The sequence below is a fragment of the Hemicordylus capensis genome, chromosome 3 (genome assembly GCF_027244095.1).
Source record: "Hemicordylus capensis ecotype Gifberg chromosome 3, rHemCap1.1.pri, whole genome shotgun sequence".
Classification (NCBI taxonomy): domain Eukaryota; kingdom Metazoa; phylum Chordata; class Lepidosauria; order Squamata; family Cordylidae; genus Hemicordylus; species Hemicordylus capensis.
In genome coordinates this window covers 31,217,894-31,239,549 of record NC_069659.1, presented here as the reverse complement: position 1 = coordinate 31,239,549, position 21,656 = coordinate 31,217,894, and the positions used below count along the sequence as shown (strand labels likewise).

The following is a 21,656-nucleotide window of genomic DNA, read 5'->3' as shown; positions in this document are numbered from 1 at the left end:
CTGATGGACCTTCAGAGGACTGCATATAGCTTCTGTCACCTCGCACCTGCCTTGTACCCGACTTGTGTCCTTCCTCCTCCCCCCTCTTTCTCTCATTCTCTTCCTTTCTATTTCCCTCCCTTGGCCTGCCGCTTAAATTAGCTGAATACTCTACTTTTGTGTGAAAATTTTTTGGGGGGAAGCAATTTGAAGAAATTCTGAATATCATACTTCCCTGTTACCTACAAATACCACATTTTGCAGGAACAGTCCTGCCACTTAAACGAGCTGAATGCACTACTTTTTTCAGCAGAATATGTTCAAATATTTTTTTTTCTATTTTTCAGGAAAAGCTGAATATCATATTTTAACTGCTGTTGTTCTCAACAGGCTTTAACACTCAATAACACTCACCTCTTTAACACTCACCTCCAGTGACTGTTGCTTGTGTCTATCTTGTGTTTCTTTTTAGATTGTGAGCCCTTTGGGGACAGGGATCCATCTTATTTATTTATTTTTTTTCTGTGTAAACCGCCCTAAGCCATTTTTAGAAGGGCGATAGAAAGCAAATAAATAAATAAATAGGAAGCAAATAAATAAATGAATGAATGAATGAATGAATGAATGACTAAATAGGAAGTAAATAAACAAATAAATAATAAATAATAATCTCAATAACTCCAAAACAGCAGCATGCTAAGAAAAGCAGAACCTCTCTTCCCCCCCCCCCACCCTTACTCTCCGCTCACTCCATCCATTCCTGCAAGGAAAGCACCTCCCGCCATCCTTTCTTCCTCCTCTCCATTCTTCCTCTCCTCTTCCTTCCTCCCTTGCAAAGAGAAAGCCTCCCTCTTTCTTTCAGTCTCTTCCTCACATGCAAGAGGGCGGAGGAGAAAGTAGTGGTTTGCCAGTGTCAGGGGAAGATTCAGTCTATCTTCCCTGCCGGGCATGCCATTGGCGTGCCATATGGCAGGAGGAGGGAAGGAAGGAGCAGCTTGTGCTGGGGCAAGATTCAGTTCACCTCCCCCATGCCATTGGCGCTGCGCCGGGAAAGGAAGGAGCAGAATGGTGGCAGGGAGAGGAGTGACTTGCTTGGTCTTGGGGCCAGAGGAAGGAGCTCTGCATGGCGGGCAGGGAGGGAAAGAGTGGCTTGCAGCGGGGGGAGGTTGTTCACCTCCCACCCCCCATGCCATCAACATTGCACTGGGAAAGGAAGGGGAGAGGAAAGAGCAGAGTGGTACAGAGGGAGGGGGAAGGAAGGAGTGGCTTGCCCAGTCAGGGGCTGGAGGGAGTTGCTCTATGGGCCTGAACCGGCTGGGGATTTGACACCCCCACCTTAAAAACTAATGCATCTATTGTGACTTGAATATCCATACGCTGTAGGCCAGAGATATAATTCCTGCATCCAATGATTAGGAATCATTAGGAGTGGCATGGAAAGAAACCACAGAAAAGCTTTAGTAGAGATATTACATAAAACAAGTGTATTTGTTGTCTAATAGATCAACCTGGCTACCTACAGTTTTCAGTGTGATACCGTAGAAGCTCCTTTCCTCTGGATTCTTTCCATGCCACAGCCACAGCAGTAATGTTTGGAGGCAGGGATCACATCACTGGCCCACCCATGTCGATCCTGCATCTGAATGGTGCTGGAGAGGCATGGGAGGATGCCATGGTGAACATACCCCACACTTCTGTATTGAGTCTACCCTGACTCCATTATTGTATCCATCTGCTACTGGATGGGACCAGCGTGGGCTGAAGACTTGACAAATGTGCCAAACACACCCAAACTCCAAAGAAATCCTAATGAAGACATGCCCTTGACTATTTATTCATACAACTCATTTTTTAAAAAAACCTTATTAATGATTCCAGTGATGACCCCAGGATTTGGGATTTGAAACGAGCCCTATTCACAAGTTACACTCAGCACTTGTACAACCTGTGTACACAGGTACAGTTATTCACAAGTTATGCTGAATGCAGGTACAGCAGCATGCATCCTATGTGCATCCTGCATTTGAAGGGACCTGTACCCAAGTTCACTTTTAAAATGAACTCAGTGCAGTCATCCACACAAAAACATGTACATGTGTGCAGACATCTGAACACAGGTACAACACGACATCTCAATAGGGCTTAACTTTTGTTTGATTTTACCCTTGAGCTGCTAAACTGAGTTTACTGGTCAAATAGCTGATCTTGAATGTTGCTATCTGTTGGGAGAAATTGGTTCTTGTGTTCCTGTTTGTAACTTGGTTTCTTTCTGTACATGGCAGCTCCTAGACTGCTTTGGGATTCCTGTGTTGATGGCTTTATCGTGGTTCATCCTCCATGCAAGATACAAACTGATCCATTTTATTGCTGTTGCTGTCTGCCTGTTGGGTGTAGGGACCATGGTCGGTGCAGATATATTGTCTGGGAGGCAAGATGGTGAAGGTAAGGTCTGGGCAAAACATTGGTGCAAAAATGATTTCTATTGCCCAAATGCAATACCCTCTTTCTCTTTGGGTGTACGAGTCCTTGGTGTGAAATCAGATTTGTACCTAATACTGGAGCATGGCCTCCAGACGTTGCTCTCTGGACAAGCCAATACTAGTCTTCTTGTCTTGGAAATGAAGCTTCTGTTTGCTGAGCTTAGAAAGTCTGGATGTGTTAAGGACCTAGATTCCACTGGCTGGGGGAAAAATAGAGAGCCATGGTATCTAGAAATGTATTTTCCAAATTTGCAAAATGTACATTCTGAAATAAACTTTTCTCTTAAGTTCACTAGCTCCCCAAGTTGAGGGGTTTCCAACCTTGAATACCCAGATGTTGTTGGCTTACAGTATCCATCACGGCCAAAGGCCATTGTGGCGGGAGATGTTGGGAGTTGTAGTCCAACATCTGGGGATCCAAGTTTGGGAACCCCTATAGTAATGCTTTGCATTTAGGCAATCTCTGGTTCAGTCTCTGCCATTCCTAGTTAGAAGTATCATGAACAGCAGGAGACTCTGTGTGTGTGTGTGTGTGTGTGTGTGTGTGTGTGTGTGTGTGTGTGTGTGTGATATCTCACAGTGCTGGAAATTCTTTGCATATAATCCCTGCCAATTTTCCTCCCATCTGCCATTCAAGTTTCACAAGTTTTTCTCATCTTGGAGATTATACTCTAGGTAAAGATCAATATGGGCAAGATTGCCTTGTTAATTTTCCCTGGCGGAACTCCAAAGCCTCTAATAGCTGAGCAGAATTTCAGCAATTACATTTTTCCCAGCAGTGCCAATGCCTTGATGGGGAAAGCTTCATTTACTGTGTTTATGCTTGTTAAAGGCACAAGAGCCTTGCCAGGAGAAAAGATGGCAATAAGAACTGGAATATGAGTACTGAATTGATATCGAACAATATTCCTCAGTTGGATCAGTTCACATTTTATCCAGTCCTAGCAGAAGAGTGCTAAGTTCCTTAGTTTATTTATAAAAGTTTTTTTTAAAAACCCTTTTAATAGATTCTTAGCATCCATTTAGGAATATTCTGAGAAGCAGAATTTGGTCCAGCTATTATTGAGATCATTCTATTGATTCTCACGGAGAGCTAAAATAGGCCATTAATGTCAAAATGGAGGGAAAGAGAAAAAAATCTAAGCGCCTGACAAGGTAATGTGCTTATTTAGCTGGAATTGTGCATTTTTGCTAGATTTCTTGAGTCCAACAGGAGTAACAGGTAGTACAGAGGCTCCCCACAAAACCACTTTTTGAAATAATATTTGTCTTATTTTATCAAAGCTCTATTTAAAGCAGCGTTTCCCAAATGTCTGATACCTAGCATTCTTTTTTCTTCATTAGAGCTGGAGGCATGTACATCTTGCAGAAGAAAGGGTTTGCTTTTACAGTGCACAAGGACAAACTAGACAATACACCTGTTGTGTAATTGGGGCCTGCCTGCTTGATTTTTCTAATATAACTAGCCTTGGGGTGGGGGCGGGGCAGAGAAGAATCTGGACCAGAACCACAGTGGAGGGAGGATTTAACCCTTTGCCCCCACTGTGATCTTAATTTGGATCAGACCTCATAGGCGTGCTGTTTACATTAGAAAAATTAAGCAGGTCAGAGCCTAATCACACATCGGGCATATGGTCTAGCTTGGCTGTAAGAGTAAAAAATGAACTCTCCTTGGGAGGAGCCTACTATGCATCAGAATGAATAACTGATCTGGGCTTACCTCCTGAGCAGAAGGAGGCAAGCCCAGACGAGTGACTCCTTCAGAGGCATAATGGGCAGCCTCTTTTGGAGGTGGTGTTTTGGGCCCATTCAAAGCTTTCACTGATTTAGATACATTGATTCTTGTGTACCCTGACACACAGTTTGGGAATGACTGGTCAAGATCTTAATTTCAGATTTCATTCAGGTGCTCTGAACCAGTTTAGATGCGTCCCAAATTAACTAACTAACTAAAATAAATAAAATAAAATAACATTCTGAATAAGATTCTATAATATGTGTACAATATTTAACATGAGAAAAAAATTAAAAGGTTTTCACAAATGAAATACAACAGGATTCACACACACACACACACACGAAAATAAAACATCAAGTCTGCTATTGAAAGTGGAGTGCCTGTTTCTTGAAGTATGTGTTTTGAACTGGCACCAGTTGGCGCTTTTTTGCAGGGGGGATTTGGTTCTGGCTCAGGGAAACAAAAAGATTCTACATTCAGGTTCTGTGGTTCACGGAAAAGGCCCTCCCCAAACCAGCATTGGGGTTTGAGTTAGATTTGGTTTGACTCCTTGGCCCTCAGTATCTGGCCTGGCTTTGGACTGTTGCCTGGTTCCCCATCCTGACTTCCTTGGTTCTGTGTTCCCAAATCATGGTAACATCAGAACTCTATCTGCAATATTTGCAAGAACATCTGGCTCCTCTGCCTCCCTTCCAGTCTGTCTGGTAATCAGGCTGATGGCTGTGTCAGGGCTGAGCTGTGGGCAGCGACCGCTATGTGGCACAAGGCTAGAAGCCAGGAACAGGAGAGCCAGGCAAGGCAACCAGGAGAGGCCAAGGGATCAAACTCGGTAGCTGAAGGTCAGAAATGCACCAGAGGTCATGCCAAGCAGATAGTTGGAAGTCAGGGGACAGACCAGTAACTGAACAGACAAAGCAGACAAGAACAAACACACCAGCAGCAAGGAGACCTTGAAACTGACACAAGCCCTGCATCAGGCAAGAAGCCTCTTATAGCTTCCAGGGAAGCCAGTGATGGGCCTCACAGCCAGGGCTAGCATAGGACCTGGAGACTAGAAAGCTGCTGCAGTGCAGCAGATAAGGGGCAGTGGTGAGCGGCCTCAGCTGCTGATTTCTGTGCGTCAAACTACTGTTCAGAATAACACACGAGCAGGCCAGACCAATTTTTCCTAGTCATTTGGCTAGCCTACTGGCCTTTCTGTTTTGGCAGAGCACAGAGTTGTTTCCTTTCACAGCTTAGAAAACCATGGGTGTGTTTGGTGTAGTTGTCTCACTCCCACAGCAAAGGACTACAGATCAGATTGTCAGACAGTCTGATTCATCAGCCTCATTCTTTAGGTGTGAACATACAGTCCATGAGTGACAGTGGCCACTGGAGGAGAAAGGAGAAAAGGGATTCACCGGTAAGTACTAAACACACCTATCTGTCCCATGGAAAATGTCAAGTAGTCAGAAACATAACCTATATGGGCACATTCACACGTACCGTGGCACCTGAGGTTCTCATGAGCACTGCTCAGTCCCAGAAGCACATGCTCCTCCCCATCCCTGCATGAGCCTGTCCAGGTTCTGATATGCAGAGACTGGCCATGTTGTCTGAACCCACCAATCTCGGCATATCCTGCCCTACGTCCATCAGGGAACCTGACAGCTGTAACTTATTTCAAAAATATCAGAATTGCTCGCATGAATCACAAATGCTGTCATATGTGTGAACGCCCCCCCCCCCATGTGTGTATCTAATGTTACCTTTAAGAACACCCTCAAGTTGTATCTTACAGCAGTTCCCTTTTCTTGTTTATTAATGTTTTCTGTACAGGAAGTGACGTGGTGATCGGAGACGTCTTAGTCCTCCTTGGTGCTTCGTTGTATGCTATTACGAATGTGAGTGAGGAATACATTGTGAAAAATCTGAGCAGAATGGAGTTTCTAGGAATGGTGGGCTTGTTTGGGACTATTATCAGCGCTCTGCAGCTGTAAGGATCTATATTATATGTACTTTACCTCTAATTAAGAAAACCAACCACACCACAGATTGATTTCTTCCTTTCCATGAATTGGTGGTGTTATTAATCCATTGTTAATCTTGCAGTTAACTTGTTGCGGGGGAGCATAGGGATCTCTAGGGATCTCAGGTTGTAACCCAACAGTTCCATCTTTGCCTATAGATTCATTGCCAAATCATAAGATAAGGTACCTGTGAATCTTCATGCCTATTTCCCCACTGATCTTTTCATCCATCTTTTTCGTTTGCCTGTTGCAAGAAACAGGACATAAAGCTACAGATTATTCAGAGGACAAGTCTATCAATATACTAGTCTTGAAGGCCGCAGGTTATCTTCAGGTTCAGGATGCTTCTCAATCGCAGTTGCAGGGAGCAGCAGCAGGAGAGGAGGCATGCTTTCAACTCCTGTTTGTGGGGTTCCCAGAAGGATCTGCTGAGCCACTGTGGGAACTGCATGCTGGAGGCCTGATCCAGCAGGGCTCTTCTTATGATCCCTGTGTTGTGATCTGGCAACTCTAGGCATCTGAGCTTTTATTTGGTTGCTAGTCTAGTTTTTTATTCTCATACGTATTCTGTATTTTTCTTTCTTTTTTCTATTAACTTCTAGTTTACATGCTATGTTATCCATTGGAATTCCAATTTCTGTAAATGGTTACTCATGCAAATAATTACCTTCAAAGATCTAAGCACACGAGTAAAGACTTCATGGGATTAATCATTTGTGGCTTTGGACCTTGGTTTTCTGAGTGGTGTTGCCATCTTTTTACAGACAGAGGTCCTGTGTCTTTTGCCTCTTTTGTTCTTACAGACAAGAACCCAGAGAAGACGATGCTCTTCCAACTGCTTCATCTCCAGCCTAGGAACAGTTTATTCTGCCAGCTATATAGCTGACAAAAGCACAAGTGTCTGCCTGTAGAAAAGTTGGCAACTTTTTCCTGAAAGACAAAATTCCAATGAAATTTAAATCTATGGCAGTGTCTTTAATGCTGTTTCTTAAAGTAGTATAACCGTCTGGAGATTAGGTGAACGTTTTGGGGAACAAGAAGCATTTATTGACAACAATGTCTTACTTACAACTAAGGTCTGAGGGCAAATGATACAGTCGAAGCTAAGCTAGTCTAAAGTCTGGTCAGCACCTGGATGAGTGACCACTTAGAACATCATGTATGCTGCCTTTTGTTCCATGATGGAAGAAAGGAGTAATATAAATGTAATAATAAAGAATAATATTTGTTAATAGAGATGTGCACGGTACCGGTCCAGCGCTTCTTTTCTAGAGCACTGAACCGGTTCCGTCAACTGGCATTTGAACCGGTTTGAATGCCGGGGTGTGTGTGTCGCTTTAAGGGGCAGGAAAGGCACTGCTTACCTGCCAGCACCCGCCCCGTCACTTTTCCCCTGCTGGTGCTCTTCCAAAAAGTGGGCACACGGGGCTGCAGCATCCTTCCCTGCACCCCATTCTGTGTTGGGCACGCAAATGCCCAACGAGTGTGTGCATGGCACGCACGCACACATGCATCAGCCATTTGCATGGCTGATGCAAAACAGGTCAAAGGGTTTACAGCCCTGCGGGTCTGCAAACCCTGTGCACGCCCACTTTTTGGAAGAGCGTCGGCAGGGGGGAAGCGGCGGGGCACGGAAGCGCCCTCCCGGGAGTGCACGGAACTCATTCTGTGTACATCCCTATTTGTTAAGCATGTGTTCAGAGGAGACAGTAGCCCTATTCATACATCATGCTTAGCACTTGTACAATATGTGTGCAGTGTACATGGATACAGGTTTGTATGCAGGTACAGCTGTTCACATGTTATGTTGAAGGCAGGTACAGCAGTACATTTCCCACCTGTGTCCTGGCCTGTACCCAGGTTTACTTTTTCAAATGAACACAAGTACAGGCATTCACACAAAAGCATGGACATCTGCATGCCGGTACAACATAATGTCTCAATAATATTTTTAGCATTAACTCTTCCAAAGGAGTTACCATTTTTAACCCACTGAGGTAAATTAGGCTAGATAAATACTGGTAGTCATTAATGGTTCGCAAACAAGCATGTTTCAGTTAGGTTCCCACACACTTTTATTTTTTACAACTTACTAAAGTTATTTTCTTGTCTCTCCAACACCAAGGTTAATTTCATTAACACAATAACAACAGCTTGGGAGACACATGTAAACTTGTTTCTTAATGAGTCAAACACTGTGGTGATTGAAACGGGGCCAAAGTGGGCCTGACCTGCATCTATCTATCTATCTATCTATCTATCTATCTATCTATCTATCTATCTATCTATCATATTTTTATACCGCCTGATATGTACATCTCTAAGCGATGTACACAATTTAAAATATTTAAAAATCACAGATTAGAATACAGGACACAATAAAAACAATAGAATAAAATAGATATTAAAACACTTAAAATTATTAAAATTATAATTAAAAGCCTGTGAGAACAGGAGAGTCTTGAGGTTCTCCCTGAAAACAAACAGAGAAGGAGATGCTCTTGTTTCAGCAGGGAGAATTTTCAAAAGCCCTTGGGCAGCCACAGAGAAAGCCCGGTCCTGGGTCGCCACCAAACGAGCCAGTGGCAACAGTAACCGGACCTCTCCAGAAGATCATAACAGGCGGCAGGGTTTATGACAAAGGAGGCGCTCTCTTAAATAGCCTGGACCCAAGCCATTAAGGGCTTTATAGGTAATAACCAGCACTTTGTATTTCACGCGGAAACATATCGGCAGCCAGTGCAGTTCTTTTAAAACTGGTGTTATGTGGTCCCTTCGTGTTGTCCCAGAGACCAGTCTGTCTGCCACATTCTGTACCAATTGTCGTTTCCAGACTACGTACAAAGGCAGCCCCATGTAGAGCTCATTACAGTAGTCAAGCCTGGAGGTTACCAGCATATGTACCACTGTTTTAAGGACATTCACCTCTAGAAATGGACGTAGCTGACGTATCAGCCGAAGCTAATAAAAAGCGCTCCTGGCCACCGCCAACCTGAGAAACCAGGGAGAACTTTCACTCTCAAGGCTACCATGAGGTTTGTGTTAGAATCCCACAGAAGCCCATAAGAGTGAGGATCAAGTGAGGATAGCACTTCATACATCTGGTGAAATGGATTCTTGTCTACATAAGCTTATGCCACCTGAAATCTCTTAGTCCAGAGGTTCTCAAACTTGGGTCTCCAGATATTGGACCACAACTTCTGTCATTCCCTGCCACAACTATTTGGCTGTTTTTATATTTGGCTGTATTTACTATTATACGAATTGTAGTCCAACAATATCTGGAGACCCAAGTTTGAGAATCTCCTGTGTTAGGCTTTAAGACTCATTTTGTGTATTAATTCACTGAATATTATCATGCACGATACAATGAAAACCACGTTGCAAATTTTCTCATTTCAGTGTTTTTCTTTTCTCTTTTCCCATCCCCTTTTAGAGCTATTGTGGAACATAAAGACATAGCTAATATTAACTGGAATTGGAAAATTGGTATGTGGACATTGAAATGATAGAGCTAACAACCTTCTAATTGTTTGTACATAACTGTGGGCTGCTACTTTCATATTATGGGTTAATTGTATTGCCTGCCTTATTTTTTAAAAAACTCCTTTATTTTTCATTTAAAACAAAACAAAGATATAATCGTATAAAGCTAGTGCATAATAACAAAATTCAGCATTATTGTTTTCTGTCTTATTAAGAAGAATAGGGGAGTTAGGGGGAGTGTTTATGATCACTTGTTTGGAGAGGAGGTCACTCGCTGACATACTGACTAATGGTGCACTTCTGTGAGCATGTTGCACAAGTGCAAGGCTAGTGAGCTAACACTTGTGCTTATGTTTAGGTGCTTGTGTCTGGTGCTTATGTTCCAGAGTAGTGTTGTGCTAGCACAAGCATATCTGTGCTTGTACAACATAGGAACATAGACAGCTGCCATATACTGAGTCAGACCATTGGTCTATCTAGCTCAGTATTGTTTTCACAGACTGGCAGCGAATTCTCCAAGGTTGCAGGCAGGAATCTCTCTCAGCCCTATCTTGGAGAAGCCAGGGAGGGAATTTGAAACCTTCTGCTCTTCCCACAGTGGCTCCATCCCCTGAGGGGAATATCTTACAGTGCTCACATGTGGTCTCCCATTCATATGCAAACAGGGCAGACCCTGCTTAGCTAAGGGGACAAGTCATGCTTGCTACCACAAGACCAGCTCTCCTCTCCTTAAAAGGTGTGCACCCCACCTTTTAAAGGGAATTTTGCACATGGTTGCAAGCGCTCAGTTTCAAAAATCCCATGCCTTCACGCAGCTAGGCAATTTTCTTTTGCACTCACTGCACAAAGCACCATTAGTCAGGATGCCTGCCAGCCACTGTATGCAGGCATCTGCTCCCTCCACCCAAAATAAGTGATTAGTGCTATCAAATCTAATATTGTCTGTCATTTTTCCTGATTAGGTTTAAATCATTGAGACTTCAGTGCATTTAATTTTCTCTAGATAGCGCCCTGTTTGTGTAATTACTTGATTTTATTAAATGACAAAAATATTTTTTAAAGCTATGTAAAATATTAGGCTCATTCTCACACTTAAGAATAGTGTAGGAGACCATGTGCATATGTTCAGGCACCTATACACATGTACAGCACAATGTCTGAATAAGACTAGAATACTCTAATGAAATGGATTGGCAGGTGATTCAGGACAAACAAAAGAAAGGGCTTCTTAACACATGTTTACAGAACCCATTGCCAACAAGATGTGGTGGTAGCCACATAGCAATAGCAATAGCAATAGCACTTACATTTATATACCGCTTTATAGCCAGAGCTCTCTAAGCGGTTTACAATGATTTAGCATATTGCCCCCAACATTCTGGGTACTCATTTTACCGACCTCGGAAGGATGGAAGGCTGAGTCAACCTTGAGCCCCTGGTCAGGATCGAACTTGTAACCTTCTGGTTACAGGGCGGCAGTTTTACCACTGCGCCACCAGGGGCTCTTTAAAAGGGGATGGACAAATTAATGGAGGAGAACAGGTCCATCAGCAGGTATTAGCCCTGATGGCTCTACAGAACCTCTAGGTTCAGAGGCAATATAACCCGAAATACCAGTTACAGGGTGACAACAGTGGGAGAGGGCTGTTGCCCTCATGCATTCTTTGTGGGTTTTCCAGAATCATCTGACTGACTAGTGCGGGAAACAAAATTCTGAATGGGTAGTCTCATCCAGCAGGGTTATTCATAATGCCAGGAGTTCCCAAACTGGAGTCTCTAGATGTTGCTGGGGACTCAGCAGAAGAGAAGTTCTTCTCTTTCCGCTTTTACTATCAAGGCATATTATGTTGCTACTGTTGTTGTTGTTGTTAGCATCTAGGAGCTTCGAGATTAAGCTGTTGCCTTGTCTTGCAGCGTTGCTGTTTCTGGCTTTTGCCTTGTGTATGTTTGGGCTGTACAGCTTCATGCCAATAGTGATAAAAGTTACCAGTGCAACGTCTGTCAACTTGGGCATTCTGACAGCAGACCTCTACAGTCTTTTCTTTGGACTCTTCCTGTTTGGCTACAAGGTAAGCAGACTCAAGTCACTGCCATTTGCAGCTAAGCTTCATTTAAGAGTTAACATCATGAGTAAACATCTTAACCAGAGTTAAATGATCCTTTTGGATCTCTCGGCAGCTTTCGATACTATCAACCATAGTATCCTTCTGGAATGTCTGAGAGTGTTGGGGGTGGGAGGCACTGTTTTACAGTGGTTCCGCTCCTACCTCTCAGACAGATTTTAGATGGTGTCGATTGGAGACTGTTGCTCTTCAAAATCTGAGCTTAAGTATGGTGTCCCTCAAGGCTCCATACTTTCTCCAATGCTTTTTAACATCTACATGAAACCACTGGGAGAGATCATCAGGGGATTTGGAGCTGGGTGTTACCAGTACGCTGATTACACTCAGATCTACTTCTCCATGTCACCTTCATCAGGAGCTGGCATATCCTCCCTAAATGCCTGCCTGGAAGCAATAATGGGCTGGATGAAGGAGAATAAACTGAAGCTGAATCCAGATAAGACAGAGGTACTTATTGTGCGGGGTCAGAACTCTAGAGACAATTTTGATCTACCTGTTCTAGATGGTGGTCACACTTCCCCAAAAGGAACAGGTTCGCAGCCTGGGAGTACTTCTGGATTCACACCTCCATGGTTTCTCAGGTTGAGGCGGTGGCCAGGGGTGCTTTCTATCAGCTTCAGCTGATACACCAGCTGTGCCCGTTTCTCGAGATCAATGACCTCAAAACAGTGGTACATTTGTTGGTAACCTCCAGACTTGACTTCTTTAGTGCGCTCTACGTGGGGCTGCCTTTGTACGTAGTCCAGAAACTTCAGTTGGTTCAGAATGCGACAGCCAGGTTGGTCTGGGGGTCATCTCTGAGAAACCACATTACTCCTCTGTTGATGGAGCTACACTGGCTGCCAATAGGTTTCCGGGCAAAATACAGAGTGCTGGTTATAACTTATAAAGCCCTAAACGGCGTAGGCCCTAGGTATTTAAGAGAGCGGCTTCTTCACTATGAGCCCCACCGCCCATTGAGGAGGTCTGTCTCCAGTTGCCGCCAACTCGTTTGGTGGCTACACGGAGATGGGCCTTCTCGGTTGCTGCCCCAAGATTGTGGAATGCGCTCCCTACTAAGATACAAGCCTCTTCATCTCTGGCAATTTTTTAAAAACTTCTGAAAACACATCTCTTCAACCAAGCTTCCTCAGCTTTTAAAACTTGTTTTTAAATTGTTCTGGCTATTTAATTGTTATTTTATGATGTTTGAATTGTTAATTATTGTTTTATACTGTTTTATAATTTCTGTTTTAATTGTTAATTGATTTTAATTGTGTTGTTTTAATGTAAACCGCCCTGAGCCTTTTGGAAGGGCGGTATAATTTTTTTTAAAAAATGTACTCTGTGATAAAAGCAATTGCCACTCTATTGTTAAGCAATCCAAAGGTCATCCCATGAAATTGATTGCCAAGAAATTTAGGACTGACAAAAGGAAGTACTTTTCCACACAACACAAAATTAATCTATGGCAGAGAATTCCAATATCTATGGAATTCTCTGCCACAAGATGTGGTGACAGCCAACAATCTGGATGGCTTTAAGAGGGATTTAGATAAATTCATGGAGGACAGGTCTAACAGTGGCTACTAGTCTGGTGGCTGTGAGCCACTTCCAGTCTCAGAGACAAGATGCCTCTAAATACCAGTTGCAGGGGAACAACAGCAGGAGAGAGGGCATGCCTTAGCTCTTGCCTGTGGGCTTCCCAGGAGCATCTGGTGGGCCACTGTGTGAAACAGGATACTGGACTGGATTGCCCTTGGGAAAAGGAAAGAAAGAAGAGTAAGATTTATGGGAAACTGAATCCTGTGCCCAGTTGACATGCCTTGTTTTTTCTGCACTCCCACAAAATTGCTTCATACACATAGCCCTGGCTTTAACTGCCTCTAACAGTTTTGTTGCAAATGTGAATTTATGGATAAGAGTCCATCATCCAATTATCTTTGACAGGCAAATGTTAATTACACTTGGGTCTTTTGGCTAAGTAGTTAATCGTACATCTTACACAAAGAGTGGTTAAAAAGCACCCCCTCCTGCTATTTAATGGAATAAGATGTTTGATGGGATTGCAGAACCTTCACATAAGCTGTGAGTGCAGTTAAGCTAATTGCTGGGAGAGCATTTAGACTTGACTTGCAATGCAGAAATCATATCTCCATATTCAGATACAGGGATTATTTCAGGATTAGGGCATAATTTCCCACATGTTTAAAATTTCTGTCAGCCATCTGAGAGCTTGCATTTTGCCTGTCATGGAGATCCTGCCTAAAAAGGCCTGTGCAGCTTTTGAGCCACCAACCAGAACGTAGCCCCTGCAGCAATGCATTGTGGTCCTCTGGACCCTTGACAAACATCCTGTTCTTGCTGCTGGGACTGTACAAACAAGGTGGGCAGTAGCCACAGCACCTTGGCAGGCAATACTTAATAGCTAGTAGGCTGTGTTTAGTGCAGGCCTGAGAACGTCAGAAAGCTGAGATTTGTTTCTCCTGCAGAGCTTGTAACCCACCAAGCCAAATGCAGCCCACTAGCCAAGTATGGTGGCCAGCAGGCAGGGATGATCCAAGGCGTTTTGCTGCCTGAGGCGGAGAGTGTGATGTCCCCACCAGTCTGCAGGTGGCTGCTCAGCATTCTCCGACCATGCTGCCAAATCAGGGCACATGAGCGTTCTGACGGCCACCAAGCCATAGGAACATAAGCTGCCTTCTGCTGAGTCAGATCATTGGTCCATCTGGCTCAGTATTGTCTACACCTGGGATTCTCAGAGTTGGGTCCCCAGATGTTACTGGACTTCAACTCCCATGATCCCCAGCCTCAGTGGCCTTTGGCTGGCGATTATGGGAGTTGAAATCCAATAACATCTGGTGACCCACCGTTGAGAATCCCTGGTCTACACAGACTGGCAATGGTTTCTCCAGAGCTGCAGCCAGGAGTCTCTCTCAGCCCTATCTTTGGAGGGAACTTGGAACCTCAAGAATGCAAGCAGGCAGGTGCTCTTCCCAGAGCGGCCCCGTCCCCTAAGGGGAATCTCTTACAGTGCTCACATGTAGCTGCCATTCAAATGCAAACCAGGGTGGATTTTGCTTAGCAAAAGGGACAATTCATGCTTACTGCCACGAGACCAGCTCTCTGGGCAGTGGCAGCAGGGGCACTTCTAGCTCATGTCAGGGAGGGGGAAAGGGGGAAGAAGATGCATACCTCAGAGGCCAAGGAGGGGAAAATGAACAGCATGCCCGCCTGGAATGAGGCAGAGGCAGCAGGGAAGGCCATGGGGTGATGACGGTGGTGGTAGTGGACTGTCACATGCCGTCCGCTGCACACTTCCTTGCACCTGTGCTCGAGGTGGCTGCCTCACCGTGCCTCATGGAAGAGTCACCCCTGGGGCCTCCTCCAGTGAAACAGCAAGATATTCGCGTGGAGGGAAAATGAAGCCTATGCAAGCAACTTCTTTTGTTCTGCTCAGAATACAAATGTCTGTCTGGAATATCTGCTCCTACGTTTCCCTCACTGCCTTTAAGAGGCAAGGAGAGACCTAGCTGTGTAGTTAGGTTTTTGTCTTTTAAAGGCTACTGTTTTCTTCTTTTTTGGCTGCTTGTGCTGCTCTTGTATGCTGTATTTAATGGTTTATTGGTTGTGTATTTTTAATTTGTACATGTTTTATGTTGTGTTTTTTTAATATATATTTAGTGAACTGTCTGGAGTGAGTGAGTGAGAGAGAGAATATAAATTTAATGATAAATAACTAAACAAATGTATTCCAGCAAACCACTTGTGTTTAACCATATCTTCTTAACAGCAACCTTTCAGCTAAAATGTCCTCTTGGGTGGTCTCTGGAAGACATGTAGCTTGCTGTGAAATATTACCGCAGTCTATTTCTAAGTCAATGCAATTTGTGGGAAGCCAGTTTCCCACACCACTCTCGGACAACTGACTTGCTTGAACAGCTTTAAGGAGATGTGAAGAGAGTTCTTGCTTTTAAGAGGCTTAAGATTTATTAGTCTCAAAGGTCATTTCCCCCAGCCGTGCTGGGGAAAGTCACAAGCTTGACTTGGATCTGGCTCCCGATTTGAAAGGGGACTTGATCTGGATTTTGTAGCCTGGGTGCACATGTACTGTTGCACCATTGCTGCAGTTCTGGCCAGTTTTCCCACCCACCCCCCTTTCAAGACACTGGCAGGCATCCAGGGGGCATAGCAAGGTTGGAGTGGACCCAGAGACAAGATTGTAAAATGAACCCCCTCACTGAAGCTCAGCTCATGAAGTAAAGAAATCTTAAATGAGGCTGAGTAATGGTAACAAAAAGCATATATATATATATATAGAGAGAGAGAGAGAGAGTGAGTGAGTGAGTGTGTGTGTGTGTGTGTGTGTGTGTGTATATATATATGTGTGTGTGTGTGTGTGTGTGTGTGTGTGTGTATATATATATATATATATATATATATATATATATATATACACACACATAATCCTAAATTATTTTTTTTAAGGTTTTGTAAATTGTGGACGATGCAAGTCATTTCATGGTACTAGAGAAAGACATGCTGTTCTGGTAGCTCCAGGTCTTAACACTCACATCAATTTCGGAGGATGAATACAACGGAAGGAAGCCTGGGTGGCGCGTGGCTGGGGGAGTCAGTCATGTGACTTGCCTCGGGGGGGCCCCCAAGGCAGTGGGCCCCCAGACAATTGTCTCCCCTTGCCCTATTATAGTTACGCCCCTGCCGGCATCCTAACAGTGTGCTTGCACAAGGATATTGCTCTGGTCCAAGGCTGCTGCACTACCTACTTGTGCCAAGTCTGGGGCCCGAGTTCCAGGCTAGTGTTGTGCTAGCACAAGCATGTTTGCACTTGTGCAACTGCTGCTCAACCTGTGACACACCCGTGTCTTTACACAGCCATGTGATTTCTTGCACCAGAGCAACTTTGCTCATTGTGCAAGTGCACTGTTAATCAGGAAGACAGCCACTAGGCCCGTTCTCACGACCATATGAAGGTGGGCTGGAGGGAAGGCACGCTCTTACCTTGTAAGAGGTAAGACGATCAGAGCCTCCTTTGGGCTCTGCAGCTCGCATGCCCACACAAATGCCACGGAGGCATTCTCCATTGCTGAAATTAGGAGCTGGGGCCTCCACATATCCCACAATACACTGCAAACCACCACCACCACCCATCCCCAAACAAATTGATGGGGCATTTGCTAAAAGGATGTCCAGGCTTAGGCAGAATATTGCAGAAGGTGCAAAGTGGACATGACATTTGTTGGTAATCGTAGGTCCCAGTTATCTCAGAGAGTGCCTTCTTCTGCGTGATCCTCACCACATGTTAAGGTCATCTGAGGAGGTCCGTCTCCAGTTACCACTGGTTCGTCTGGTGGCGACTCAGAGGCGGGCCTTCTCTGTAGCTGCTCCTGGACTGTGGAATGCATTCCCAGCAGAAATCCGTAATTCGAGATCATTACTGTCCTTCAGGAGAGCCCTTAAAGCCTATCTGTTTGGCCTGGCCTTCCAGGGTTTTTAAATGACTGAAAAACTGTTTTAAATTGTTGCCCTGGTTCTCCAGGGTTTTTTAGCTGTTTGAATTGTTTAATTGGTTTTATTCTGTTTTTATAGTTTTATTTTAACTGTTAACTTATTTTAATTATTTTTACCTTGTTGTAAACCACCCTGAGCCATTTTGGAAGGGCGGTATAGAAATCAAACAAATAAATCTTGTAGGTGAAACCACTCTAATGTTTTGCTTTCCCCTCTCCTTTGTCTCTACCAGTTTTCAGTGCTCTATCTCCTGTCATTTGTGGTCATCATGGTGGGTTTCGTCATGTATTGCTCCATGCCAACCCGCACAGCAGAGGCTGTCTCAACAAGCTTGCCGCTGGCACCCAGCAATGGCTTTGACAACCTTGCCTTAAAAATGGAGGAGAACCATCTGGATGCAGCTGTCATCTCACCTGTACAGTGTAACGAAGAAGAAAGCCAGGCAGGAGAAACATCACTGGGTACACGGGTGCAAGTCTTATGAAATGTTGAGCCTTTCAGCTGCCAACATTACTTTGGAAATGTCAGTAAACAAGAGATAATGAGCATTATGTTGTGTAGGGGTGGATAAACCGGAGAGATACCTGTGGTGGAATCTGTGCTCACGCCAAAGTCTGGAATTTCACTGCAAGATAATGAGGGGCTGGATCTTTAGTTGAGTCGTCCGTATTAAGTCACATCCATGGAAGATCTGGCCTTAATTCTGACAGCAGAATAGACATATAGAGGCTATCGGGGAGTGACTAATGTGCATAGCTGTGTGCGCTGTAGAAAGCAGGATCTACACTCAAGATAACCAAATTGTGCTCAGAAAAAATGAATGGTTTAATCCAGGTATTTTCTTCAGCCCCAAACTTTATATTTCCGAGGACTGTGCAACTGTTTGACAAGAACCTAGTTGACAAAAGGAAAACACATAGTATGGGGTGATAGCCCAGTAGGATCAGAGAGGCTTGAAACTGGCAAGGAGACACAGCTGTGAAGGAAATTGGATCTCCACCTTCAGACCACTGTAAAGCCCTATGCAATTACTTCTGGTTTTATAACCTCATCCAGTCCCTTGAGGACTAGAAATTTTTTTTTGTGGGGGGAGGGAAGAAATGGACCACCATATCTTGCTCTTGCATAGTTGACCTGCAGACTACACACTCCCTGCACATCTTTGCAGTAATTTCATTTGCATACTCAGAGACCAGTATAATTACACTCCGTTATAGGCAAACAATGACAGGCAACATAGTTGCTAAAGCAGTGATGCTAATGAAGCAGCCCGACAGCTGTTTTGTGACAACTGCTCTGGGCTCCTTGGAGGAAGAGCGGGATATAAATGTAATAAATAAATAAACTGCTGAATTAAAGGATGCTCTGAGCCTTCCACCTGCCTAACACTAGCACATTTTTCTTCCTTGAATTATCTCATCCTTTTAAAAAAAGATATTGGATATACCTTGGACCATGCTCCTTCTGGTGGTCAGCAGGTAAACTGTATATATTAACATGTTTGTGGGAAGAAAGCCTCTGTGTTGATCAGCTCTTCGAAAAAAACAAAGATAGCTTTTGAGCTCCCCGTCGTTTGCATCTTTAAATCCATTACCTGAAGAACTTCTTGTACCTCTGCGACTACATGTTATGGTTCCAGGACCTAACTATGATCTACAAGCCTTATTGTAAGCAAGTATATAACTGAACCATGAGAAACATTTGTATCCTGATCTAACTAGGGGCTGTACAATGCATGGGAACTGATCTTCATGCAGATGTTCCTGCCTGGATGGAGAATTGCATGCACAGAAGGTTGCTGTGTACACAATTCCAAAATCCAGTCTAGCGGCAAATCTAATTAGAGTAGGGCTGTGCACAACTTTGGCCCTCTGGCTATTGTTGGACTACAACTCCCATCATCCCCAGCTACAGTGGCCAATAGTCAGTAATGATAGGAGCTGTAGTGGTATAACCACAGCTGGAGGGCTGAAGTTGTGTAGCTCTGCATTAGATATGTTGAATACTGCTGATCAGCCCTGTGGAATGTGGAGTGGAGGCTAGGTTCCTCCTGTCTTTATCTTTCTACCGTTCAAGCTGATTGCTCCCAGGTTTGATTTAGTGCAGTATTGGCAGTTCTTCTACACATTCCAACGATGCTTTAGTGCAGAGATATTCAGCGGAAGGTCATGTGCCCCCAACCATCACTCAGACATCCTTCCCGCTTTGATATCAGATAATCAGCCCTGACAGTGCTGATCACCATCATGCTGATTTCAGGCCAATCTGGATTTAAAGTTTTGCCTCCAAACTTAATGTCCCTCCTACTGAATGGGCCTGGTCTTGAATGACTAAAGGTGAATCTAGTCTGGGCCAGTAACCTATTGTGAAAAAGGGTTTAAGACTCCAGCTTGATGGCTCTGTCCCTTCCATTACAATAGGCAAGAGACTGCATTCATTCAGTAGCAAAAGGGTTGAATGTCGCCCATTCAGAGCACTTCAGGTGCAGTGGCAGATATGCTCAGTGATGGAGATCTGCGTTTTGCCACATCCACAGAATCAGTGCTCACAGAGCTAGCAATCTTGTTCGGTAACATGCACATGGTGTAGAAGCTCTGTGCACACTCTTTGGTGTTGGATATGTGTTTTTGTTCCATTTCCACTTGGTACCACTTCCACTTGGTACCCAGAAACCTGGATTGGAAGACAGATCCACAAATGCATCCCAAAAATGGAGGCAAGGTGATATCTTGCTGGATCAGGCAATTCTAGTTCAAGATAACTAGGACTGCCCCAATCCCACCTTGTCTCCTTTTCACATTGCATTCCCATGCATAAGCTGCTAGTAAGATGGTTCCCACCATTACAGCATCAACTGTAGCAATTATCATACTTCAGCTTTTCTGTACTGCTTGTTCTCTAGCTTTGATAGAAAACCGCAAAGATGCCCTAGAAAGGTTTTTTCTTTCTTAGTGGGCCCAAAGCAGTTTGAGTGGATATTCTTAGGCAGTGTTCAAGCAAAGCAGTCTTTGAGGTCATTCACACAAATCAAAAACTATGTTCTACCTGGGTTTGGGAACTATGTGTGCTCCCAAATCCTGTTTATGTGGAAGCAAGGTAGGAGGAAAAGCTGGGTAGAAGTGATTGTGTGGAAGCAAGGTAGGAGGAAAAGCTGGGTAGAAGTGATTGTGTGGAAGCAAGGTAGGAAGAAAAGCTGGGTAGCTTTTCCTCCTACCTTGCTTCCAGAAAACCAAAATTGGGAGCACACACAACTGCCAAACTCGGGTAGAACACAGTTTTTGCTTGTGTAAGTGACCGTATTCTGTATTATCTCAATAATGAAGGATTTTTCTAGGACATCCTTGGAAGTTTCCTCTTCTGTTGTTTCTACACTAGTACTCTCCTTTTTGTTTTCTAGCTGTGCCATGATGATGATGATAATTATTATTCGATTATTCAATGATGATGATGATGATTGGTTTTTAACAGTGATTCAAACTCATCACTCTTCAGAATAGATCATGTGTAGCACAGCAATGGAGTTATTTTAAAGCTATATTCTTGACCAATGGAAACTTACAGAGTTTGACTAGAATCAGAGGAGAGCTGCTAATTTTACTGGCTAGAACTTGGGACCATATATGCCAAACAGGACTGTACCACAATCTCCATTAATTCAAAGTGTCTTGTGCCATGGTTCTGGCCTGGGTTTGGAGCTGTCATCTAAGCAGACCTATTAGGAATTCAGTGTTTTCTGAAATTAGTAGGTCAACTTCCAAATAAAGTGGCTTAAGACCACAGGGCAAAAGATGTTCTGCTACTCTTGAATTTTCATCTTGTAAACTTGTTTGTTTTTGTAGACCATGCTTTTTTTCTTCTTAATATGAAAGAGTTTGCCTAAAGTAGCAATATGTTGTACAGAAAACAATGCTGGTTGTACAGAAAACAATGCTGGAAAACAATAGTGAAGCTGGGTTTTTAAAAAAAATAGTTCTATTGTGGCATATTTAAATTGAAGTGCAACTCAAAATAAAGTTTTTATTATCTGTCCCAAAATAAATATTCTGTAAGCTCTGAGTGGATATTTTATTTACTATATTTTTAGCCTACCCTTCCTCCAAAGCGTTAACTAATAAAAAGCCAGAATAAGACAATTAGTAAAACAGCAGCAAAAAATATTTCTACTTTTGGTAGGTAGACGTGTAAACAATAAAAAGAGAAATTACCTCTTAAACCACTAAACCACTGCCTTGCACCACACTTAGGGTGAATTCATACATTCATAGACCAATTCTCAGCTGTTAATTTTTTTTGTAAGCATGCCAAGGTGAGCATAGCACTGCATATTTAC

The 21,656-nt window shown here is 43.7% G+C and overlaps 1 protein-coding gene across 6 annotated transcripts in view; it reads left to right on the top strand.

The window, feature by feature from the left end:
* Positions 1-21,382, top strand: part of SLC35F2 (solute carrier family 35 member F2) — a 60,655-nt gene extending 39,273 nt beyond the window's left edge. For all 6 annotated transcript variants that reach the window (XM_053310982.1, XM_053310981.1, XM_053310985.1 and 3 more), the window contains 5 exons: positions 2,262-2,421; positions 6,016-6,172; positions 9,643-9,695; positions 11,607-11,761; positions 17,559-21,382. In XM_053310982.1, coding sequence (XP_053166957.1) covers positions 2,262-2,421; positions 6,016-6,172; positions 9,643-9,695; positions 11,607-11,761; positions 17,559-17,810 — 777 coding nt within the window. In that variant the 3' untranslated portion in view covers positions 17,811-21,382. The remainder of the gene's footprint in view (positions 1-2,261; positions 2,422-6,015; positions 6,173-9,642; positions 9,696-11,606; positions 11,762-17,558) is intronic.
* The last annotated feature ends 274 nt before the right edge of the window (positions 21,383-21,656 follow it).